This window comes from Hipposideros armiger, unplaced genomic scaffold (genome assembly GCF_001890085.2).
Source record: "Hipposideros armiger isolate ML-2016 unplaced genomic scaffold, ASM189008v1 scaffold_900, whole genome shotgun sequence".
NCBI lineage: Eukaryota > Metazoa > Chordata > Mammalia > Chiroptera > Hipposideridae > Hipposideros > Hipposideros armiger.
In genome coordinates, this window is record NW_017732250.1 from 546,066 (window position 1) to 573,849 (window position 27,784).

Here is a 27,784-nt window from a genome sequence, read left to right on the forward strand (position 1 = left end):
TGTCCGTGTGTCTGAGGGAGAGAGAGCGAGAGTCAGTGAGTGTGAGTGCGGGTTAGGGTGGTGGCCGTTACGTTCGGGGCAACGGCTAAGGCTGTGGAGAAGTAAGAAGAGAAACAACGTCCGGCGCTTCCGCCTTCGCTTAGGAGGAGGAGGAGCTGGTAGGAAAAGGAAAGTGATTCGCCCTGGGCCTGGACTAGACCGAGTCAGGCCGGTGGGGGTCTGGGCTATGAGCCTTTGAGGGTCGCTTGGGACGCGGAGCGAGACACGAGAGCCGACAGCTATGTCTCAGCCGCCGCCGCCGCCTCCGCTGCCGCCGCCACCTCCTCCCCCTGAGGCTCCGCAGACTCCGCCGTCCCTCGCGGCGGCTGCGGCGGCTGCTCCGGGGAGCCTTTCGAAGCGGAGAGACCGGAGAATCCTCTCCGGGAGCTGCCCGGATCCGAAGTGCCAGGCGCGCCTGTTCTTCCCGGCCTCCGGTTCTGTCAGCATCGAGTGTACTGAGTGCGGACAGCGGCACGAGCAGCAGCAGCTGCTGGGGGTTGAGGAGGTGACGGACCCGGACGTAGTGCTACACAACCTGCTGCGGAACGCGCTGCTGGGAGTGACAGGGGCACCCAAGAAGAACACGGAACTGGTAAAGGTGATGGGCCTTTCCAACTACCACTGCAAATTGTTGTCGCCCATATTAGCTCGCTATGGAATGGACAAACAGACGGGCCGGGCTAAGCTTCTCCGGGACATGAACCAGGGCGAACTGTTCGATTGTGCTTTACTGGGAGACCGCGCCTTCCTTATCGAACCAGAGCATGTTAACACGGTGGGCTATGGCAAGGACCGCTCCGGAAGCCTCCTATATTTGCATGACACTCTTGAAGACATCAAGCGGGCCAATAAAAGTCAGGAATGCCTCATTCCAGTGCATGTGGACGGGGATGGACACTGCCTGGTCCATGCTGTGTCCCGGGCTCTAGTAGGCCGGGAGCTCTTCTGGCATGCCTTGAGAGAGAATCTGAAACAGCACTTTCAGCAGCACCTGGCCCGATATCAAGCCCTGTTCCATGACTTCATTGATGCCGCTGAGTGGGAGGACATTATCAATGAGTGTGACCCTCTGTTTGTACCACCTGAGGGTGTTCCATTGGGCCTGAGGAACATCCACATATTTGGCCTTGCCAATGTGTTACATCGCCCTATTATTCTGTTAGATTCTCTCAGTGGGATGAGAAGCTCTGGTGATTATTCAGCCACCTTTCTGCCTGGGCTCATCCCTGCAGAGAAGTGTACTGGGAGAGATGGTCACTTGAACAAACCAATCTGTATTGCATGGAGTAGCTCTGGTAGAAACCATTATATCCCCTTGGTAGGCATCAAAGGGGCTGCTTTGCCCAAACTGCCTATGAATTTGCTTCCTAAAGCATGGGGTGTGCCTCAGGACCTTATTAAAAAGTACATCAAACTTGAGGAGGATGGTGGTTGTGTTATTGGAGGAGACAGAAGTCTGCAGGATAAATACTTACTTAGACTTGTTGCTGCTATGGAAGAAGTGTTTATGGACAAACATGGTATCCATCCTAGTTTGGTTGCTGATGTCCATCAGTATTTCTACAGGAGGACTGGGGTGATTGGAGTTCAGCCTGAAGAAGTCACAGCAGCTGCTAAAAAAGCAGTAATGGATAATCGACTTCACAAATGTTTGCTCTGTGGTGCCCTTTCTGAACTTCATGTTCCTCCAGAGTGGCTGGCTCCAGGAGGGAAACTGTATAACCTGGCAAAAAGTACTCATGGACAGCTGAGGCCTGACAAAAATTATAGCTTTCCCTTAAACAATTTGGTTTGCTCATATGATTCAGTGAAAGATGTTCTGGTACCAGATTACGGATTGAGTAACTTAACAGCTTGTAATTGGTGCCATGGCACATCTGTGCGAAGAGTCAGAGGAGATGGCTCTATTGTGTATTTGGATGGAGACAGAACTAATTCTAGGTCCACTGGTGGCAAATGTGGTTGTGGATTCAAGCATTTTTGGGATGGTAAAGAATATGACAATCTACCAGAAGCTTTTCCTATTACTTTGGAATGGGGTGGCAGAGTAGTCAGAGAAACAGTATATTGGTTCCAGTATGAAAGTGATCCATCTTTGAATAGTAATGTTTATGATGTTGCAATGAAACTTGTTACCAAGCACTTTCCAGGTGAATTTGGGAGTGAAATCTTAGTTCAGAAAGTTGTCCACACTATATTGCATCAGACTGCCAAGAAGAATCCTGATGATTATACTCCTGTAAATATAGATGGTGCTCATGCCCAAAGAGTGGGAGATGTACAAGGACAAGAGTCGGAGTCTCAGCTCCCAACCAAAATCATTCTTACTGGACAGAAAACAAAAACTCTGCACAAAGAAGAGTTAAACATGAGTAAAACTGAAAGAACTATTCAACAGAATATTACGGAACAGGCTTCTGCAATGCAGAAACGGAAAACAGAGAAGTTAAAACAAGAACAAAAAGGACAGGCCAGGACTGTTTCTCCCAGTGCCATTCGTGATGGTCCATCCTCTGCACCTGCTACCCCTACCAAGGCTCCCTATTCACCAACAACTTCTAAGGAAAAGAAGATCCGAATAACAACTAATGATGGGCGACAGTCCATGGTTACTCTTAAGTCTTCAACAACCTTTTTTGAACTTCAGGAAAGCATAGCCAGAGAATTCAGCATTCCTCCATATTTACAGTGTATTCGATATGGCTTTCCTCCTAAAGAGTTAATGCCACCCCAGGCAGGAATGGAAAAGGAGCCAGTTCCTTTACAGCATGGTGACAGAATTACAATAGAGATTCTAAAAAGTAAAGCAGAAGGTGGTCAGTCTGCTACAGCACACTCAGCCCACACTGTGAAACAAGAAGAGATTGCTGTTTCTGGTAAACTGTCATCTAAGGAACTTCAGGAGCCAGCTGACAAAGAAATGTACTCCTTGTGTCTTTTAGCAACGTTAATGGGTAAGATCAATTTAACTCAGATGGTATTTCTTAATTGTGAATATAATATACTGAGTTTTCCTATTTGTGTAAAAAAATCTGTGGTCATCATAAAAACCATTTGATTATATATTTTAGGAGAAAAATTATTTTCTTTAGCTTTTTGACAGTTATTGTGTAGATATTCGTGTCATTCTCTGTTGAGTATTAGGAAAACGTAAGAAAGTGAAAGTAGTTCCTTAACTATCCCCAGATTATTTAAATATAACTTATTCTATTTTTTTTTTTAAAGAGGTGTGTAATATATCCATTTAAGCCTTTTTCATTCCTCCCTCCCTTGGCTTTATTGAGGGTGCCCATCTTTCCCCTTTTCATTTATTTTTAAGTTTTATTTTCCTGCATGTCATGTGATTTCAGGACTTCCTGTTTGATGAATTGCAGTTTCTGGTTTTATATTCTCATTGCACTCCCACCAAATAATTTCTTTCCTCCATTTCTTCTTCTCCCTTTCCAAGTTCATCACGTTTTTCTTATTTGTACATTAAGATTTGTGTTCAAGTAATTTCCTTGCTCAGTGACTCTTTGCCATAAATTGTAATGAACTATTGTAATTCATGAGAAACATGAAGAACAGAGGTAGATTTTAATGGGGTTGCTTAAGAAGCTTTTTTTTTAAAAAATAACTCAGTGTAAAAGGAAACTATATTAACAGAATATGTAATTTAAAGCTTTAGATGATTTGAGATATGATCCAATGGTGCACTTTTTACATTACTTTTATTTGTGTAACCTATGTTTTAAAATCAGTGTTAATGTGCTTTACATAATAAGGCTTAAAGTGGAAGTAAAATTTAAATATATTACATATTAGACGGGCTATATTTTTTGCTGAGATTAGAGCTTACAACTAGAAAAGAGATCTGAATTTTGATTCTATTTTCTGAGTACTAAATAAATGTCAGTGGATCGGGCCTTGACCTTCCAAAATGAAGACTATTTATTCCTGGCTTGTTAAGTTTGGGGGCCTAATAGTTAGCAGGAGAACTAAATGCCCTGTACAAATTTATAACTTGATATTATTGATATGATTTTGGCAGACATAGTCATTGAATTTGGAGAATATGTCAAGAAATGTACTAGTAGGCACTATATGTATTATGTATTCAGAGTTTTTCGTTTATTAGAGATTGCATAGAATAGAGGAAAGCTTGTGTGATCTTTGGAGTCAGAAAGACCTAGAATATGAATCTTGGCTCCACTACTTATTAACTTAGCGATTTCATGTAAGCTGCTTAACCCCCCACCCCCACCCCCAGTACTTCAGTGCCTCTTCTATATAAAATACCTCTTGTAGTTGGTATACGGGGCAACAGTGTAATGCTCCTAGAACTCTGAAAATTGAATAACATCAGCACAGAATGGATCAACTCAGATATATGCAGAAGGCACTTAAAAAAAAATACTGGTAGTCTCCCAGGTCAAAACTAGGAAAGAGAAGGTTTTCCTCAATAGATGAACTCTTGAGGATGTGGCTCATATCATAACTAACCTTGGATGCTCAGTGCCTAGTATAGTACTCAGCAGGTAGCAGGCACTTCGAAATGATTTTGATTGAATTAAACAGATGACATTAACATGTCTAAACAACAGCTATGTCAGCAGAAATGGAGGATGGTCAGCATTGAACATTGAAAAAGAGTTGAAAAGCAGAATTTGGCACTGTTTATACACTGCTGTACAAAGGGAAAAGATACATCATCTGGGGTTCATGAAAATTCTGGTAACTAGGAAGGTAATCTGTTGGGGGCAGGAATATGTGATGAGTCCTCACCATGACCTGGCAGAAAGGTCTGTATCGCTTTACTGATTCCATATTCATCAAGCATCTATTCTGATCATTCATTTAACTTCTTGATATAAATTGATGTACAGGTGAGAATGAAAATGAGGATTATGTTCACTTGGAAGGCTCTGTTCACCAGTGTAGGTTAATACATTGGCATGGGTGAGATTATGATCATTAATCTAAAAGTCTGGTCAGCATCGTAATATATTTCATAACAGAATTTAGTACAATATAATTCGGGTTTGTAATTAGTCACTTTCAGTTTTGCTTAGAGGTTTCTGAACCTGAATATGAAGACTGTAGATTGTGGTCTGCAATGAGTTCACCAAGATAATGTCTTCCTGTTATGATCCCTCCTCTTCACCGCCAACATTTATGTCACTGCCCTTACAGACCACAAATTTCTTTACATCTTCCACTCCAGACACAAAATTTGAGCATAAAGAGAGTGTTTTGCTAATTTTATAGTGGTATCACTTGAGAAACTTTCTGCTGTAAAGTACTAAGACAGTGCCTGGCCTGTATTAGTCCCTCCATAAATATTAGTTTTTTACCTCTAATTCTCTTATAACTGTATTTGAATTATATAGAAGATATTCTTAATAAAAAGTGGTGTGTTTGTAAAATGTCAACTTGGAAATAGTTATATACACATAACCTTATATAAAGAGTGCTGGGAAACTATTGATGTTTAGGTTGAAGTGGGCTGGAAAATGAAAAATGATGGATTATTTAGAAAATTTCAAGTTTCAAAGTGCAGAGATTACTTTGTGAATTACCAAATGTGAGCTAAGCTGCAGATATGTTAATTTAGAAAATAGCTCATTAAACTTTATGCTGTTCAAATAGCTGGCTCCTTCTCATTTAGGTATGGGATTAAATACCACCTTCTTAAGAGAGGCTTTCTCCCCCTGATCACCTCATCTAAGGCTTTGAGAGGCCCTTGCTAACCACTCTTAAGTAGGTCCCCTCTATCATTGTATCCTCTTCATTTCTCTCATAGCACCTATTGCATGTTTTCATTATCTTATTTGTTGGTTTACTTATTCATGTGCCTTCCCCACTTGTATTATAAACTCCACAAATGCAGAGACAAGAGCCTGTTTTATTCACTGATGAAAACCCTAACACTTAGTACAGGGCCTGACACTTATTAGGTACCAAGTAAATGTTTGTTGAATGAATGAATGCAGATTATTTCAGCAAAATGAATGTCTGCTATGAATTAGACTGTGCTGGAGGTACAAAGATGAATGATACACAATCCTTGCCCTCCATAAGCTTACCTGCAGGATCCCAACTGAGGACATCCCATACTTTTATAGCTTTCATCAACAGATCTTCAGCTTTCTTTCCTCTATACATAAAGATTATAAAAACTGTATATAAATACAGGATTGTATATCTTCATTAAATAGACTGCTTGATCATCAGGGACATGTGCTTTTCCTTTCATTGTTTTTAAATAGAATATTTATTAAATGGAATTTATACTATTATTTATATCAACAAGACATTAAGTAAATGCATCAGCCTTTTGCTCAGTATGAACCATTCATAGAACTAGTCACTTTGAATTTTATGATGATAGTTTTAAAATGTAACAATGTTCTTCCTGTAATTTTCGACATGTTTTTATCTACTTTATCCAGACCACTTGGTGGTTATTGAACAAGCTTTGCAGACTGTAATCTTCATTATTTATATATTGAGTTATCTGAAAAGTCATGATGCATTTTTGCAACGAAAAACAGAAAAAATATGTCATGACTTTTCTGACAACCCAATAGTATTGGAGTGACTCTTAACTCTGGTATTACAAACATGTTGTTACATTTTCTTGTAGATCAGTTTTTTGTGAGATTTCTTTTGTGGTAGGTATGATAGATGGTACATCATCCACCATAAACACCAGGCTAATTTATACTAAGTTTCTAGTTAATTTTCTTTTTCAAGATGTAAAGACAGATTTGTGAAAAATAGAATTTGTCAGTTTGAAGTTGCTTTAATGGAATTAAGCTAGCTGTGATATTTACTTCATTCACTATAAAGTTTAGTGACCTTTCAGGAGTTGAGAAACTTGTTTGATTTTCATATACTATTTATCTTCCTTCTGAAAAAACTATGAATTTTTAATATACATGTTTTTAAAGTGCACAGTATTTTGTAATTTCATAGTACCTCTTGATGTTATAACTGCCTTAGGATTTTCCAGAATTATACGTATAAATGGTGATTTTTATACTATCATATTTTGAAGATTAAGTTAAATATTGATTTTGTTCCTTTCTGTACTCAGCTACTTTGATACCTTTTATCTTCATATTTTTTCCATTATAAGATATTATTTTTAAAAATTCAAAGAATTGAAGTATGTATGCAATAACACATAATAGTTTTCTTTAACATTTGCACACTCCAGAGAATCAGATTCTGTATATGTGTGTGTGTACACATTTACACAAGTTTCTGTGCTCATATGTGTATGATAAGTACATCTTTTAATGCTCATGAGGGCACTAAAAACTGTACAGGGACTGAGTAGAAGGAGAGAAACAGGCATGCCATTCTTAGCAATGGTTTTGACTATTGATAAGATAGATACATTTTTAGATGGGAGGATCTATAGGAAGGATGGAAAAATGGCAGCAATTCTTTTCAGCTAATGAATACATTTAGGATTCTTTCTAGTAGAAACAGTCTCATGTTCCTGGTTTAAATTTACATTTTGGTCGTTTTATTTTATGGTCGTAGATACTTCAGTTCAGAGTGAATTTTAGGTATTTGTTAGGTGGATTTAAAAAAATATATTTCATATAGATTTTTAAATTTACTTCATAAATGGCAAAGGACACTTCAAATAGCCTTTTTAAATATCTAAATTTAGAAAATTGGAATGATGACTTTTTGAACTCACTTTTAACCCCATGATTGTATTATTAGTAGTAAAAGAAAAATGTAACAATATTTTTTAAAATGTTTCATTTTAATTACTTTTTTAAATTAAAATTACTTCTTATTGAAGAGGAAAAACATCAGATAAACCAAAAGGAAAATCATTCATAATACCACTGCCATATATAACTACTGTTTAGGTAGGAGAACTGAAAACTATTAGAAGGAAGGATTTGAGGAAGACAAGATGTGAACACAGTTTTATCTATGGTGGTGTAGACCTTTTCTACATTTATACACACACACAATATGTTCACTATAAGTATTCGACTGTTGTACTATGAAGGAACAGTTGAATTATAAAGTAAAATTAGAGACTAACAGAAAAATATGATTTATTTTAATATTTGCTAGATGCTTTACCAAACTATTTCTGTTCTAATGAAATGGTAGAAAAATAATTCTCCCCACCTCTTTTTTTAAGATCTAGTCTCTTAGCAACTTTCAAATATGCAATACAGTATTAACTATAGTCACTATGCTGTACATTGTATCCCCATGACTTATTTATAACTAGAATGTTGTACCTAAAATCCTTCCGTTTGTTTTTGCTATGATTTTGTTTTACTAAATTCATGAAGAGGTACATTAGTTATATTTTATCCATAACTTTGAAGAACAGTTATTTTGCTGCTTCAGTTAAATTTTTTTAGGACTTCTTTCTGACGTTGTTAAAAGGAAAACTTTATTTACATTATTTATTTATATACATTTCATTCAACAAAGACTAGGAGTGCTACTGCCTGCACTGTGCCAGGCCCTGGGAATAGAAAGTCAGATAGGCCACTGATCGTTTCCTGACTCTGAAAAACTTATAGTCTAGAAGGGGAACAGAAAAAGTAAATTAACCAGCAGTGTGATAAGGATGATGGTATTCATATATAGGAACAGCAAGGACGGTTCTTACCTAACCACCACTCTAAAGAATCCTAGAGGAAGTGACACCTACATTATTTTTTTAAATTAATTAATTCATTTGAACTTTATTAAGGTAACATTGATTTATAACATCATATAACTTTCAGGGATAAAACATTATAATTCAATAGCTGTATATTCTATTGCGTGCTCACCACCAAAAGACTAGTTTCCTTTGGTTACAATATATTTGACCCTCCTTTACCCAATTCACCCTCCCCATCCCCCCTTCCCCTTTGGTAACCACCATTCTGTTGTATGTATCTATAACTTCTGTTTGTTCATTTATTTCTTTTTTGTTTTATATTCCTCATATGAGTGAAATCATGGATTTTTTTCATTTTCCATCTGACTTATTTTACTTAGCATAATACCCCCAAGATCCATCCATGTTGTTGCAAATAGCAATATTTTATCTTTTTGATGGCTGAGTAGTATTCCTCTCTTATGTATACCACATCTTCTTTATCCATTCACCTGTTGATGGACACTTAGGTTGTTTCCATATCTTGGCTATTATAAATAATGCTGCAGTGAATATACGGGTACATATATCTTTTCAAATTAAAGAATATATAGCAGTTAGGGGCCTTTGGGGAACCAGAGCAGTTTGGTGGTATTGCTTTGTAAAAATCAAGTTAGCAAATGGTGAGAGATGTGAGCCAGGTGAGAGGGCAAGGACTCATAGAGTGCCTTTCATGCTGTGAAAAAGGAGCTTAGACTTTACCATATGGTTTTGAGGAACCATTAAAGGTTTAACTCGGAAGGCTGTATGGAGGAGGGACTGGGGAGAACAAGATTAGAGGCAAAACCAGTTATGAGGTGGTAGCAGTAATTCAGGAAGGAGATGGGAATGAACCAGGGCTTGTACAAGGGATGGAGAGAAATGCCGTGGAGAGCCATGTGAGACTGATGGGGCAATTGCGCAGGGTCACAATCGCTGCTTCTTAATCTCTAATCCCTTTCCTTGGTTCTTTTACCAGCAGACATGACTTCAGGGAAGCATTTGATTACCTTAGGAAATCATTTGCCTATTTTTTTTTTTCTCCCAACCAGTTGTTGGTGTGGATTTCTGTAAGAAAAGACCATGGGTAGTTCTGTCAAATTTGTTGTAACACAATTTGCCTCTAGTAGAGATTTAATATCAGTGGAAAGGGCATATAAGTTTTAGAATAATACACAGGATTCAAATCCTGGCTCTGCTATTTACTAGCTGTTTGATCTTGAGAGAATTATTTAAGCTCTCTGGGTTTGTTTTCTTGTCTGTAAAATATGGCTTTGTTGTGATGAGAAAATGAAACTATGTAAAGTGCCTGCTCAGAGCTGGTAGATAATAGATAGAGGTTTAGGTGGTAAAGCAATAGAGCATGCATACTCAGTGAGGCCATATTGCCCTGAAGGGGGTGAAAACTGGTTCTTGGGGGATGGAGAGGGTAAAAAGATCTTAACCTATTTAATGAATACAGCTCAGATATATAGTACATAAACAGAGAAACAGTATATCTCTAGTATTCAAATGTCATGGGGGAGGTGGATTAGGAACATGTCTAAAAAAGATCCTTAGGGGGAGATAATGAAAACAAGGTTGATAAACACTCCAATAAGAGTTCTTATTTCTTAGAGTTCTGCCTGCTTAAGCAAGAAATGTTGGGTATATGAAATACTAAGAAATGTCATTTTCCTTACTGTAGTATTTAGGTGGTCAGTTCTGAGGAATTCACTATTTTGGTACCTGTTGAGATTTCTACCAAAAAAATTAAGTGCTACCATATAATTTTTTAATATATTTTCCAAGTAAATGATATCCTAGAGTATTTTATAAAATACTAAGTACATTTAAGATAACATTAATAACTAAGTGAAAGGTTATCCCCACAGAAATAATTTATCCAAATTAAGTTTATTGATAAATTCATTCACCTTAAATATAGCCATATTCTAATGGCACTGTATCATTAGCTAATGAAGTGTTTATGTATAAGTAAATATTCTAGTTAACTGAAACTTTTAAGTATCAGGCTTTTAAAATTTATGTACTTTAAACTGATATACTGAGCAACTTGAGCCAACTGCCATGGAAATTCACATTCCTGTTTATAAATGTGGAAAGGAGCTGGAGTGCTGTGAGATTGTAGGTATGTAATTAATTCACATCATCGATAACCTCCATTCAAAGCTCAGATCTGATAGTATAATCTTCTAGTAGGAAAGATAAAAGTTAACTTTTCTTTGTTAAAATTAATGAAAAAAAGTCCTGATTAGAATAGTAGTACTGCACGTTATCAGATTAGAAAATGAAAGTATAAAGAAACCAAAACAACCACATTCCATAAACTAAAAGTAACTTTTATGTTCTTTTCAGTTTTAATTAACTTCTTGAACAGTGATTATCATTTTTAGGTTTTCATTTGAAACTTCTTATTGAAATAGGCACTGTCAAAGAATGTTCTTGAAAAAATGTTTTTGTGAAATGGTGGTTTGCTTGTGGATATTTTGTGGACTTCTAATATTCTAAATCTTCAAGTTATTTTCTCCCCAAATTTCTATTTTGAAAAGACCACTTTGGAACAACAAAATACAATATAATTACTTATCTTCAGCCTACCTATTTACTTTTCTCCCTAGCCCTTCCATCTGTTTTTATTTGGTTTTAACAGAAATATAGAAAATACAGTTTTATATTATACTTTTAAAAATGATCTTTCAATAACCTTTTCTGTTGTTCTAATCCAAGGTTGCAAATCGTTTCCTTTGAGCTGTATTGAGTTTTCAGATCTATTTTGTTTAATATGCCCAGGATTGACTCATTTAGTTTTAAAGACATTTCTGAATTAGTTCCTACATTTAAAAATTGGGAGAATTCACATTAAAACCCAGATTTCTGGATTCTCTTGAAAAGCCATATGGTCTTGAAACATTGGGCCTACACTCTTCCATGACATGACAACACTTGGCAGTGGCTGCCACCTTCGATGGGCTGTGCATTTTCTAGTGTGCCATAGCCCCATCATTCCATATCTTCTCCATATGGTATGTCAGGCTGCATCACTTAATTAGGAGATCTGCCTTGCAATCTCTGTTAGAGGCTAATCCATATTAAAGCAACCTTGGGTTGAACTCTTTTGTTTGCTGCTAATACTGAATCTGTTTTTATTTTACAGGAGAAGATGTATGGTCTTATGCAAAGGGGCTTCCTCACATGTTCCAGCAAGGTGGCGTATTCTACAATATTATGAAGAAAACCATGGGTATAGTTAATTTCTGATTTTATTCTTAGATAATATCTTTATTCCAGCTGTTATAAATTTAAGAAAGTTCAGATAGTATTCTTCTAAAATTATTTTAGGTATATATTTTAGGTATATATTCTTCTTTAGCAGTCTGCCTAGTTAAAATGGATTATTCTGATAACGGTGAGCTGTGTTTTCTGCTATAACATTACTAAAAATCTCATCACTTTTTCGTTCCTATTTTCTCATTTAAATTGATGTATATGAGTCTTAGCTAAAGACAAATTGAAATTTGTTACGTCCCGCACGACATGAGCAGTGGGAGAACGAGACGGGTCAGCGAAGGGTTCAGAAATAAAAGAAACAGCAGTCAAGACTTAAATGAGTGTGGAGCCAAGGGTCTCCAGCCTCATGGACTGTGTACTAAGAGCCCCGAATCGGGCGGACACACTGCTTTTATTTCTCCACTCACCTGGAAGTAGCATTGTTCTCTCCACAGTCTGTGAGTCTCATTCCTGAGAACTTGCTCAAGCCAAATTACCCATGATGCCTGCAAGCTGCTATTACCCAGAGTCCGCCTGCAGCGATAAGACAGATGCTCTGCTTTCACACATCCTATATGCAAATGACCCCAGGAAGATAAGATTATTGTGCTGAGGATAGATACTATCACACCATCAGGTCACTTCCCAAGCAGGTTGAGGGAAGGAATGTAACTACAGAGGTAGAAAACCTCCAATCTTTTTGGGGGGCGAATGAGGGCTCATGCCCACCTCCATCAGCCCCGAGATGTTTCCTAATGGCCTCCACCCGACTGTGCCTGTCTTAGGTTGTTCCTCCCATGAGGAATCTTACCCGTCATTGACTAACCCGGCCATTCTTTGGAGCCAAACAGGGAGACACAAGATGTATGAGCACTGTCCTCAAAAGGGTCAGTTTAGGGTTAAGTGTGGAGGGGGGTGGGGGGAGACAGAACGGGACGGAAGGCCGCTGCACAGCTGTGTGGCAACAGAAATTAGAAGCAGATTTGGTTGTAATGCTAGTGACTATCCCAGAACCAGATAAGACAGTATTTTGTTGTTGTTGTTGTGTTTTGGCTATGATTATTATATACCTCACTACTTTCTGGATTTTAGAAAACAGCTCATTTTACATTTAACTTCTTTTGACATTGTGCATTGTTTGTAAAGATCTGTGTGAGTATATAAATGTATCTTCAGAGTTTTAAGGTCTTAAGAGAGGATGCTAGTGTGTGTGTTTGAAACTCATATACGTTTTTTCAAAAATTTGATGTGACTGCTTTTGGTCTCACCTACCTGACCTCAATAGACTTTAAGTGCATAATCCCTATTTTATGGTTTTTATCTCTTTCTCACTTTTTTTCATTCTTACCCTTTGCAATTTGGCTATAGTAGCTGTTCAAGCATATATAAAAGTAGCAAGAATAATGTATAATGAACCCCTTATCTACCCACCACCCAACTTCAACAATTATCAGTACATTTCTACCCCCATCTTAACTAGACTATTTTAAAAATAAATCCCAGACATAATATAATATCATCTGTAAAGAACTTCAGTATGTATATATTTTTTTCTTTTTAAAAAATAACCATGATACCATTATCACATTTAAAAAATACGAACAATAATTTTTAAAATATCACCAAATATCCAGTCAATGTTTAAATTTCCTTGATTGTTTTTTATTATCTCAAAAAATTTTTTTCTCTTGGTTTTTTTGAATTGAGGACCAAAAAGTGCCGGCCTCCCTCCTTCCCTCCCTCCCTCCTCTTTTCCTTCCTTTCTTTCTAAGACAGGATTATTAAAACATAATTAACGTACAGTAAAATTAACTTTTTAGGTATACAGGTATATAAATTTTGACAAATTTATACAATCATGTAACCACAATCGAGATGGAGAATATTTTCATCATTTAAAAAAGTTGCCTTTTGCCCCTTTCTAATTAATCCCTTACCCTTACCCCCAGACCTTGACAATCACTGATTTGATTTATTTCTATATGTTTGCCTTTTTTATATGACCATGTAAATGGAATTATATAGTGCAACCTTTCATGTCTGGCTCCTTTGATTTAGCACAGGGGTTGGCTAATTATTGCCCATGGGCCATATAAGGCCCATTGCCTGTTGTTTATAAAGTTTTATCTGAACACACCTGCACTCATGTTTACACATTATCTGTGGCTGTTTCGCACTACAATGGTGAGTTGAATGGTTGTGACAGAGGCTTTATGGTCTGTAAAACTTAAAATGTTACCATGTTGCCCCTTTACAGAAAAAAAATTGCCAGTTTGTATTTTAGCCTAATGCTTTTGCAATTCGTTTGTCTGGTTGTATGTATTAGTAGTGCATTTCTTTTTATTGCTGAGTTGTAGTCTATTGTATGTATCACATGTTTAGAAATCCATGACTAATTGAAGGACATTTGGGTTTTCTTCAGGTTTTGGCTACTATAAATAAAGCCACTAAAAACATTTGTGTATAGGTCTTTGTGTAGACATGTGTTTTCACTTCTCTTTGGGAAATACCTGGGAGTGGGGCTGCTGAGTCATATGGTAAGTACATCCTTCTCTCTAGAAGAAACTTCCAAACCATTTTCAAGTGGCTGGGCGATTTCGTATTCCTACCAGCATTGTAGTAGAGTTCCAGTTGCTCTGTATCCTTGTCAGCACTTGGTAGTATGTTTCTGTTTTCAAACCATTGTAATAGATTTATAATACTATTTCATAGTGGTTTTAATTTGCATTTCCTTAATAACTAATGATGTTGAGAATCTTTCCATGTGCTTATTTGCTATCATTTTTGTATCCATTTTAAAATTGGTTTGAATTCTTTGGAGTTTTGAGAGTTCTTTATATATTCTGGGCACATATCATTTATTAGATAAGTGTTTTGCAAATATTTTCTCCCAGTTTGTAACTTGTCTGTTCATCCTTTTAACAGCGTCTTTTGAAGAGCAAAGGTTTCTAGTTTTGATAACCTATTTAACAGTTTTCTTCTTTTATGATTTATACTTTTTGTGTCCTATCAAAAAATCTTTGCCTAATCCAGGGTCACAAATTTTTTTCTTCTACTTTTTCTTCTAGGAGTTTTATAATTTTAGGTTTTATATTTATGTTTATGATGCATTTCAAGTTGATTTTTTTTATATGTTGCAAGATATATAAGTCGAGATTTTTTTTTTTATGTATAGAAGTCCAGTTGTTCCAGAACCATTTGTTGAAAACGCTATACTTTATCCATTGAATTACTTTGACACCGTTATAAAAAATCAATTGACCATGAATTATATACTTGAGAAGGGTGAATTATATGCAAAATATGTCAATAAAGTTATTTTTTAAAAATCAATTGACCATATACATATGGGTCTATTTCTAGAATCTTTTAAAAATTGTTTTGGATATTCTAGGTGCTTTGCTTGTTCATATAAATTTTAAAATCAACTTGTCAATTTCTACAAAAAAAGTCTACTGGGGTTTTTATTGTGATTGTTTTGCATGCATAGATCAAATTGAGGATTATTACCGTATTTGCCGGCGTATAAGACGATTTTTTGGCCCTGAAAAATATGCCTCCAAGTGGGGGGTTGTCTTATACGCCAGGTACACTTCAGATAGACTGCCCATAGTGCTTGCCCCGTGCCATAGTGGCCTCCCGATGCCCGCCCACTTCATTCCACATACCGTTCAGGCATCAGCAGCGCTGCTGGGTGTATGCTCGGCTGTTATGCGATTTTGCTGTTATGCGATTTTACCACACTCGCAAAATCACACACAGCCGACCATACACCCAGTATGATAGCGCAAAATCGCGAATCGCGATACCATACTGGGTGTATGGTCGGCTGTGTGCGATTTTGCGAGTGTGGTAAATTCGGGTTACCGTATATTTCTTTACATATGCATTGAAGATTCGCGATTTTGCGCTATCATGGTGCCTGTTAGAATGAAGAGCTCGCACTTGCGCACTAGTGAGGTCCCAGGGAGATGCTGATGCAAGGGTGGACCAGACTGCTATAGTGACAGAGCGGGCAAACAGGGAGCAGGGACCAATCAAATCAGGCTTTGTATACAGCCAACAGCCAACCACAATACTGCACCATTGTACAGTACAGCATAGAAAATGTCGACCAGTCAAACCCCTATCATCCCTATCATGGCACCAGCCAAAAGAAAGAAGTATGATGCAAATTTTAAACTGAAAGTTATAAACTTTGCTAAGGAAAATAATAATTGTGCTGCTGCAAGACAATATGGAGTAACAGAAAAGATGGTTCGGGACTGGAAATCAAATGAGAAAGCATTAAAGAGTATGCCAAGGGGTAAGTGTGCATTAAGAAGAGGCACCCCACACTGGCCAGAACTCGAAAAACATGTAGCAGACATGGTGGCTCAACATCGCCAAAACGGTTATGTGGTGACACGAAATACAATATGCTTGTTTGCACTTCAGTGGGCCAAATCAAATCTGATATTGTTTTACCTTTTATTTGGTGTGTGGAAGGTGTGCGGAAGAGGGGTAGTCTTATACGGCGAGTATATAACAAACTCTGTATTTTGAGTGGAAATGTTAGGGGGTCGTCTTATACGCCCAGTCATCTTATACGCCGGCAAATACAGTAAAATTTTGAGAACATCAAATTTTCCAATTCATGAAAATGTTATAGTTCGCCACTTATGTAAGTCTTCTTTAATTTCTCTTACCAAAATTTTGTAATTTTCAGCATATAATTATTGCACGTCCTTTGTTAGATTTGTACCTAAATATTTCATATTTTGGGATGCTACTGTAAAAGATGGTCTTTTAAAAATGCCCATTCTTATTGTTCATTATTAGTGCACAGAAATAAAGTTGGTTTTTATGCAGTGACCTTGTAGCCTGTGGCTTTGCCAAACTCACATATTAGTTCTAGTAGTTTTTTAGCAGTTTCTTTGGAATTGTCTATATAGGTCATCATAGCTTTTGCAAATAAAATACAGTTTTCTTACTTTTCAATCTGTATGCCTTCTGTTTCATTCTCTGGCCTTATGGCACTGGCTATAAGTTCAGTGTTAAATAAGAATGGTGAGAGTGTACATCCTTGTCTTGTTCCTGATTTTAGGGGGAAAGCATTCAGCCTGTAGGTTTGTTTTTCAGAAATGCCCTTCATCAGATTGTGGGCATTCCCTTCTATTCCTCGTTTACTGACAGTTTATATTGTGAATGGATGTTGAATTTTATCAGGTGCTCTTTTACTGCATCTATTGAAATGATTTTATGCTTTTCTCTTTAGTTTGTTGATAGTGTTGAATTGCATTGATTGGTTTTTTTTGTTTACCTTTTTTATATATTTTTTTAAATTACAGTTGACATTCAATATTATATTAGTTTTAGGTGTACAGCACAGTCATTAGACATTTATATAACTTATGAAGTGATCTCCTCAATAAGTCTAGTATTCCCTTGACACCATACATAGTTATTACAATCGTAACTATATTCCTTATGCTGTACTTTATAGCCCCATGACTATTCACTGATTTTTTTAATGTTGAACCAACTTTGTATGGTGGGTTCAAATTGCTCATATTTTGTTGAGTGTTTTTGTTGAGTGGTTTCACGTGTTCATGTTCATGAGAGATAATAATAGTATGTAGTTTTCTTGTAATGACAGTTTAATCAGGATGGTGTTGGCTTCATAAAATAAGAGTTGGGAAATATTCATTCCTCTTCTGTTTTCTGGTAGATTTTGTAATAGTTTTGGTATTATTTCTTTCTTAAATGTTCTGTAGAATTTACCATTGAAGCCATCTGTGCTTGGAGTTTCTTTGTTGGACAATTTTTAACTACGAATTTAATTTCTTATAGAGTTATCCCTAATAAGATTATCCCTTTCTTCTTGAGTAAGCTTTGTTAGTTTTGTCTTTGAAGAGATCTGTCCATTTCATCTAAGTTATCAATTTTATTGGCATAAAATTATAGTATTCCTTTGCTGTCCTTTTATTTATTTATTTAATTTATTTATTTTTCTGTCCTTTTAATGTCAGTTAGATCTATAGCTCTTTCATTTCTGACATTGTACCTCTCTTGTTTTGAATCTCTTGTTTTGCTGACCAGTTCAGTTAATGGTTTATCAGTTTCATTGATCTTTTCAAAGAAACTGCTTTTGGTTTCATAGGTTTTCTCCATTGTTTTTCTGATTTTAATCTCACTGATTTCTGCTCTTATCTCTATTTTTTCCTTCCTTATGCTTGTTTTGAGTTTAGTTCACACTTTCTAGTTTCTTCAAGGAGAAACTTAGATTATTGGTTGTAAGTTTTTGTTTTCTAATATAAGCATTTAAAGCTATAAATTTCTCTGACACCCCTGTTTTTGCATCCCTTTTATTTTAGCTTTCCATTTTTCACTTCATTCTACCTTCTGAAATATATTGATACCAGTTAATGGTTTTTTAAAAGTTTGAATTAGGATTGATTATGATAATGGGGGAAAGCATAGTTTTTTCAGCCAGTGGTTTGGGGACAACTGTATGTCCACATGCAGAAGAATGAAGTGACCGCTTTCTCACACCAAATACAAAATTAACTCAAACTACATAAAAAACCTGAGTATAAGAGCTGAAAACATAGGCATAAAACTTTTTTGACTTTGGATGAGGCGTAACCTTAGATGTGACAGCAAATGTGCAAGCAACAAAAGAAAAAAGTAGTTAAATAAGAAGCAAACTTTTGTGCTGCTGAGGACACCATCAAGAAAGTGATAAGACAACCCACAGAATGGGAGAAATTTTTGCAAATTATATATCTGTTAATAGAATTGTATCTAAAACATAAAGAACTCAGCAATGAAATGGCAAATAACCCAATTAAAAATGGACAAAGACTCTGAATAGACATTTCTCCAAAGAAAATATATAAACAGCCAATAAGCACATGAACTGATGATGCTCAGCATCATTAACTATCAGGAAAATGCAAATCAAAACCAGTGAGATAGTACTTCACACTCACTGGGATGACTGTAATAAAAAAAGAGAGATAATAAGAACTATGGGCAAGGATGTAGAGAAGTTGGAACCCTCATGCCCTGCTGGTGGGAATGTAAAATGGTGCAGCAGCTTGGGAAAACAGTCTGGCACAGAGTTCCTCAAAAGATTTAACATAAAGTAACTATACAGCCCAGCAACTCCACTCTTAGGTGTATTATACCCAAGAGAAATGAAAACATGTCCACATAAAACCTGTACACAAATGTTCATAACACCACCATTCACAATTGTCAAAAGTGGAAACAACCCAAATTACCATCAACTGGTGATTAGATAAATAAGATGTGGTATATCCATACAATGGAATATTATTTGACAAAAAGGAATGAAGTACTGGTACATGCTACACGTGTGAACTTTGAAATTATTATGCTACATGAGACAAGCTAGTCAGAACAGACCACATATGTATTGTATTATCCCATTTATATGAAATGTCACAGAATAGGCACACCTAGAGAGAGACAGAGTAAATCAGTGGTTGCCTAGGGCTGTGAGTGGGGTGGGAGGAGGAAAGGAGAGTGACTGTTAAAGGGCTCGGGGTTACTTTTTGGGGTGATAAAAATGTTCTAGAAGTGATTGTAGTGATGGGTGCACAATTGTGACTATACTAAAAACCAATTGTACACTTAAAATGGGTGAATTACATCTCACTAGAACTGATATATATTTTTTAAATGTCACCTGTGGTATTTATCCTTATTAGGAGGTAGTTTAGATCTCTGGATTAAGAACATCTGGTATCAAATTTTGGTTCTACCACTTACTCCCTGTGTGACTTCTTAGTTTATTTGTAAAGTGGGTATGATAGTCTCAGGGTTGTTAGGATCAAATGAGATATCTTGTACATACGTGTAAAGCAGTTAGCAAAAGGCCTAGTACCAAATAAATACTTAGCTAATGTTTGGTATTATTGTTGTTAGTAAAATTCTAGCTGGTATTTGCAGAATTATTTAGACTTCTGTTCACTATAACATAGCCATTTGAAATGGACCATCAGAAAATTTTTCTTTCAAAATACAATTTCTTCTAATATTTGCCATAAAATTCTCTCTCTTTTTAGGACAGATTCATCTGGCAAATTATTATTAGCCTGTGGTCAAAGAGTCAAAGTATATCAAGTCCTCCTCACTCCCAAACATAAACCTATACCCTCCAAAAATTGGAAAACAACATACTTCTCTTACTTTGTCCAAGTCTACCCTAACAGATAGATGGTTATATCTATATTTGAACAGAAATATTTTCCAGTATAACTAAATGAGACTATTAATATTCCTATTCTTTATTTTTGGAAAGGTATTTTAAAATTAATTTGCTTATAATATAGTAAGTTTCCTTGCAGGTCTTTATGCAGAGATAAATGCAGAAGATGAATGGCAAATTCAGTTTTAATAACTTTAATAAGTTATCCTTTAACTTATAGTGTTCAGTTTTGCTTGTGTTTGAGCTTTATAAAAATGGAATGCTGTATAGGTTCTCCTTGACTTGCTTCTTTTATCAGTATTCTCAGATTCATTCATATTGATGGGTTCAACTATAGTTTGTTCATTTTTACTGCTGCATAGTGCTCTATTGTATCATTTTAGTATAATTCACCCATTGTTCTCCTGATGTACTTTTGGGTAGTTTCCAGTTTTTTGGACATAAGGAAGAATGTAGCTATAAATATTAATACACATGTCTTTTGGTGTATATGTGTAATGGAATTATTGATATGTGATATAGAAATTTTAATACACTGTGATTCTTAAATGACTATATAAGTTATTATATACAGCCTAAATGATTATGCTTAAAGGGATCACAACACTTAAAAGTATTTGCATTGTTTTGGTTTTTTTTAGATTTTTTTATTTTTAATTGGAGAATTGGGGGAGGGAACGGTGTTGGGGAATCGGGGAAGGGGAACAGACAAGTTGCTGTCCTTATGTTCTTCAGTCTAGTTGCGGAGGACGTCACTTCACTGGCCCATGTTGGTATTATGATCATTGCGCTCTTCCCAGGTGAGGCAGTCAATTGCTGGCCATTGTATGGCGGCTCACGGTGGCTCACGGCAGCTCACAAAAGCTCACGCCAGCTGCCGTCCAGCCCCATTGCAGCCTAGGCCATCGCCGGCGACTCACCACAGCCCAGCTCCAGGTCGAGCTGTTGTTCACCATCTTAGCTGTAGAGGGTGCAGCGTCACTGGCCCTAATGTGGGATCCAACCCAGCACCCTGCTGCTTAGAGCCGGCGCTGTCAAGCCAAATCAACCAACGCACCACTCGGCTGGCCCTGCATTGATTTTTAAATACATACTTTAAAGTTTTTTAAAAATGTAAAAAGCCTACAAACTGTAGAAGTGGGAAATAGACCTATAATTTTAAAATATCTGTCTTATAAAAACATGTTTGGTATGATTGTGATTAATAGTACTTAGATTTGTTTCCTGCTATTTTACTATCATGCACATTTTACTGTATATATGAGGCATCATATTTCTCTTATTTATGTCAGTTTTAATAGCTGCATATTATTTCCATCAAATAGATAGACCATAATTTTCTTAATCATTCTCTTCTTGTTGAAAGCTTAGATGGTTTCCAGTGTTTTACTGTAAACAGTACTGTGATGAACATGTGTGGGACTGTGATTCTTTCCAGGGATAGCCAAGGGAAAGCATCACAGCAGCCTGGAAACAATTACAAAACCTTTTTTATCTAATAGAGGAATTAACTATTGATTGTCTGACTTATGTTAGGCACTGTGGTATGTGCTTTGCATGTTTTCTCATTTAATCCTCAATCAGTGAAATGAGTACTATACCTGTCACTATACTTATCTGATTGAATTATGATGATTTGTTTGTTTTGGTCTCCTAAGAATTACATTTTATTTTTGAGTCTTCAGGGTTTATTCTAGTTCCTGGCACATGTGAGTGTAATAGATGTTATCTATGAAAATGAATGTTTAAAACCTTTGCCCTAAGTGGATCCCTGACCTTACCATTCAGAATTCTCTTTGCTCCCTTTGTTTCCTGAGCCGTGGTTTACAGATCTCTGAGGTAGTAGGGGATTAGTAGACAGTAAGCTGATTTCAGGGTTGTGCCCTAAAAGGTGCTATTTAGACCACATTTCTGATTTTAATTTTTGTATGTCTGTTTTTTGCCAGTTGTCTGCCAAAAATGTGCCAAGAAGAAATACTAGTTGAATTTTTATTAATTGAAACTTCACTTACCATTGAAATGAATATTTATTTGAAATTACTGTATATTATTTATTCATCTGCAATTTAGTTCTTTTCTCTGATTATTTGGAATATGCACAATGACATACATTAGAGCCATTCAGTAGTTTTTTTCAGAGGACTGAAGAAATAGTCTTAATAACCTATAAAACTGGAGAAGATCTGAATGCCCACAAAGCATTCCAGAGTTCACTCATCCTCCCCCCTCTGAATTTGTATAGTGCTTATTAATGATTTCATTTCATTTTTAACTAGCTTGCTTTTGCCTTTATATTTTTGCCATAAATATACCCATATGCACCATATACTGATTAAAAGTTCTCTACTTCATCTTTTTTTAACATAGAAAATCTATGATTTCATAAAATTTGAAAACCCTTATTTTCACGTACTTGGAGTATAGAGTGACGAATTTAAATGTAAGGATATTGAATAGTTTTTATCATTTAGCCATAATTGCTTTATATATCTCTACAAATACATAGGTAATATATGTATATATTTTGCTGAGCCATTTGAGGATTAATTGAATGTGACATTTTGCTTTTAAATATTCAACAAGTATCTTTCAAAAATAAGGACATTCTCCTATATAAGCACAATGCAAAAATGATATATCTTTTTAAACATCAGCTGGGGAACTATTTGAAGTTCTATAGTGATGTTTCTTTTGTATCATAGTATTAAATTTCATTAATAAGTATGTAAATTATTTTCTAATTTATTTTAAAAGCTATCTGTAAATTATTGAAAATTCACTATTTTACCTATAATTACCTTTACCTGTTAAGTAAGATTTTAATGCTAAATATCTTTTTTCCTTCTTCAGGTATGGCTGATGGCCAGCATTGTACTTTTCCACATCTGCCTGGCAAAACCTTTGTCTATAATGCTTCTGAAGATAGACTGGAGTTGTGTGTGGATGCTGCAGGACATTTCCCCATCGGTCCTGATGTTGAAGACTTAGTTAAAGAGGCTGTAAGTCAGGTTCGAGCTGAGGCTACTACAAGAAGTAGGGAGTCAAGTCCCTCACATGGGGTACTGAAACTAGGTAGTGGTGGAGTAGTGAAAAAGAAATCTGAGCAACTCCATAATGTAACTGCCTTTCAGGGAAAAGGGCATTCTCTAGGAACTGCATCCAGTAACCCACACCTGGATCCAAGAGCTAGGGAAACCCCAGCTGTAAGGAAGCATAACACAGGGACAGACTTTAGTACTAGTTCCACTAAACCAGAGCCTTCTGTATTCACAGCTGCTCCTAGTAACAGTGAGCTTATTCGAATAGCTCCTGGAGTAGTTACAATGAGAGACAGCAGGCAGCTTGATCCTGATTTGGTTGAGGCCCAGCGAAAAAAATTGCAGGAAATGGTTTCTTCTATTCAGGCTTCAATGGACAAGCACTTGCGGGATCAAAGTACAGAGCAGTCACCATCTGATCTTCCTCAAAGAAAGGGAGAAGTTGTGAGTTCTGTGAAGTCTGGGACTCTTCAGACTGGCTTAGCTGAATCTTTTTCTTTAACTGGTGGCACTGAAAATTTGAATACAGAAACAACTGATAGCTGTGTGGCAGAGGCACTGGGAGCAGCATTTGCCACAAGGTCAAAAGTACAAAAGGGAAATTCCGTGGAGGAGCCTGAAGAGATGGATAGTCAAGATGCTGAGATGACAAACACAACTGAGCCAATGGATCACTCTTGATTGAATTAGAGGCTAATAAAGGCAGAATGTTTATTGTGAATATGTAATATTTGTTGGCTGGGCCACATAACTTGATTAGTCATTAAAAATCTTGTACGTATATAATTCAAAGATTATATCTTGTTATTCAGTGCATGACAGCAAGTGTGTGATTGGCAATAGCTTTTAATATACTGCTGCCCAGCCTGGCTCTGAATTCCTATAAATTAGTTACTAGATCTGCTGAGATGAGTTTCTTCCATATATGTGGTTAATTGGAAGTTCATGTAATTTTAATTTCATGAAAGTCTTAATGTTTCAAACACGAAAATTCTCTTGCTAAATATGTTTGATTTCTGAAAAGGCTAGAACTGGAAGGGAATGAGATTTTGCTACTGTTGATGTCATCAAGGTAACCACCCCACATATTTACTAGAATGTCAAAGATATATGTAAATTTGAAGGTTATCTGAACTAAATTATATCTTAAAATTCATAAAAGGATTTATTAGACACTGGTATCCTGACATTTCTGTGAATGTAAACACATTCATAGAGATACATATTCTTGGTGAAAATAATCTTGAGAATAGAGTGTAATGATAAAATATTTTGCTGATATGAGCAAGATTAAGGGTAAAATATCTATTCTAGAATGATAAAGTCAATGTGATTCAGTAATGTTGCCATCTGAGCCAACATAGCCAATTGTGTGCTCTGTTGTTGATAATATGTTACCATTATTTTTTTAATCCTGGCCTGGTCAAGTACCACTGAGTTGTTTTTTAGTTTGTTTATTTTGTTTTTTTCCTTTAATCTTGCAGAAGAAAAGTTGATTGCAAAGCGTGGTAGAAAATACAAAAATAATGGTAGCAGTAGTTAATCTCTAATTTTGAGTTTGTCTGATTCACAGAAAATATATAAATAAGAATTTATCTTTATGAATGAGTTACATTGTTCCACGATTTTGATCAATGGTATTTAAGCTTGTACATGCTAAGTGTCTTTGACCCCCTTTGAACCAAAACTATTTCCTTTTTTCTTTGAGTCCATAAGGTTTTCTTTATTTGTTGGCTTCACTTGGATTTGGATGCAAATTTTACTGCATCATACCCTGATTAACGGGGCATTTGCTTAAATAGTGTATTCATCAAATCTTTAGTGCCAGTATCCTCAAGCAGCAGCTTTCATGCTTATTCCTTAAAGACAAAGAATGTTTAGCCTGAGATTGGTATTTGCACTATTTTATCCTATTCTGCAAATCTGTATTCTGAAATGTACATTTCAATCCATCTTTTTCCTCTGTTCACTGAAATTAAGTTGAATTTGAATGGATGAAAGACAAAATATATGTTAATACACTCTCTTATCTAGTGCATTAAAAGCCTGGCTGTCTCTGTTTGCACATATAACAGATGCAGAACTCTGCATTCTAAGAAAATGTAGCAGAAAGGTGTTTAAAAATCTCAACCTGCTGATTCATAAGGAATATAGACAGTACTTTAATTCATTTCCAAATAAGGGAGGTTTTGGTTTTCTTTCTGTGAAAGTATCTCTCACTGAATCCACTTACTAAATGGAACTAGTCCATTTTGAATAAGGAAGGAATGGAGAATCTAGACATTTGCAGGTGGTATCTGAACAAGATATATATTTGAGTTTTATCACATTTTTTAAACCATACTTCATCTCCATTCTTCTAAATTTCAAGTATCTTTCTCTATATCTAAATAGGAAAATGTACAACTTTTATATTGTGCTCTAGTTTTGCATAAAGAACTGCAGTACCTAATAATATTTCCTATTTCATTAGTATAGGTGACTCTTGTGTATTTAACTAAAAATTACAAATATCACTAACCACTATAATTGTTTTTGGCTTTTTCAGCCACTGAAACATGCTCCCCCCCCCCTTTTTTTTTTTTTTTTAGTTTAAACACAAGAAAACTTTAACGAGCAAATGCACTGCTTTTAGGTAAATAATCACCTTTAACAAATATTTTCTTCACCTGTGGCTTGGTATGTTGAGTAAACAACTGACAAATATACTCTCATAGCATAAAGTAAAAATATCAGAAACAAATTCAATCTCCCTATTATATATTAAATATTTTCATTTAGTCAAATTAGAATGTACCTGGGAACATTTAGAAGACGGGCTTAACCTCTGACAACGCTATTAATTTCTCTCACCACAGCAATGCTATTTAGGAGTCAATAATATATGAATATTTATTATAGTTTGGGTTCTCCCTTAATAAAGAAAACAGGCCTGATTCTGAGAATGATTAGATTTCTTGAAATTATTTTAAAGTTGCTGAAATTTGGTTGGGGTAATTAATGGTTTTTGAGAGGTTCTTCTTTTCGAAGAAGTTTTAGAACACAATTTAAGTTCTTAAATATCATCGTTTGTTCTTCCATATGGTTATCATAATCAAATGCAGCACTAAAAAATTATTATTTAGCACTGCTATTTGTGATCACAACTTTGAGTCCAAACTAGAGATCATAAATCAGTTAAAATATTTTTAGCCCTAGGTGTAACATAACTACAATTCAATCCTATAATTAAATTCTGTTTGCAGTGTTTCACTAAAAATTGAAGTAAAATTGTAAATTCTTCAGTAATCCATTTTATAGTTTTAATCATACCAAGTATGAATTGAAGATGGTGTATGTCTAGAATACTGGTAATGAGAAACTGGTTGAGACCGAAGAAAAACAAGACAACTGCCAAATAAAAGCGGGAATACAATGAATTCCAAGGATGTGGTTACTCAGGAACTAGTTAAAAAGCAAGCCTAAGGTCCATTTCCCCCTTCTTTCACTATGTTTCAGGTGTTTTATTGGAAAATGTTAGGATAATGACCTGAGAAATTTAGCAAATGCTATTGACTAAAATTTGCTTTATATCTTCTGATGATTTTTAGTTAGGTTTTACAGTCAAACCTGCTGCTTGCAATTAAGATATCAATCTGAAATACATCTGTGATTCCGAGCCACAGGTCCTTACTGCCATTATTTTTTAGTAACTTCATTGGAAATGAGCAGACATTTGCATATGGTCTCTTACCTCAGGGAAGATCACTTGCTAGCAACTCACATACTACTAATGACAGGTTTTTGACAATTGTACTGACATCACATGTTACTACTAAGTGCAAAGTTTATAAAAAGTATTTCAAACAGTTACCTAATACTGGCTGCTAGTGAATATTTCTCCAAAAATTTAGACCTCAGTAATATCTTCAGATATGAAATAAACTTGTAACTTCTGTCATTATGCTTAAGTCAATATAATGACAATATCATAAAATGTTTATTTCAGAATATCAGTACAGTTTTGTCTTCATTTTCAACAGGAATTTTAATTGGCCCACAGTTAAAATACTGCAGAGCACATTTTGAGAGTTTCATGGTTTTCCAAACAAGGTTTCCATATTAAGATTTTCATAAAAGCCTTTGCAACATTGAATTTAAAATGAACTTTTTAATAGTAGTAGATACATGCTCTTAAGTAACTTGGGAAGACATATCCTATATTTCAAGGTTACTATATAACTTTAACAAAATTGTTCAACCTCAAGGCTCTTCATAATTAAAAAATCAATTTTTTAAGCCAGAATTATTCACTTGAAAACATACCATAGTAGAATGTTTACTTAAATAACAAATGGAAGCTATATCACCCATGTAAGAGTTATAGTTAATTGTAAATTCTGCGATTCTTAATAGAATTCTGAGATGCTGTTTCAATTCCTATTTAATACTTATTAAAATCGTGGGAATTTTAACGTTTGTTCCAAATAGCAGAAATTGTAAAAATTGTGAATTATTGGAGAAAATGCCATTACTTGTATATTTGACATTTAATTTTTTAAATTATGGCGTTATATGCTTTTG

At 35.7% G+C, this 27,784-nt stretch overlaps 1 protein-coding gene across 1 annotated transcript; it reads left to right on the forward strand.

Moving 5' to 3' along the window:
- Positions 1 to 25,250, forward strand: VCPIP1 (valosin containing protein interacting protein 1). The gene is made up of 3 exons (XM_019630322.1): positions 1 to 2,993; positions 11,853 to 11,939; positions 23,034 to 25,250. The coding sequence occupies exons 1-3, from the start codon at positions 281 to 283 to the stop codon at positions 23,900 to 23,902; spliced, it is 3,669 nt and encodes a 1,222-aa protein (XP_019485867.1). The 5' UTR covers positions 1 to 280; the 3' UTR covers positions 23,903 to 25,250.
- The last annotated feature ends 2,534 nt before the right edge of the window (positions 25,251 to 27,784 follow it).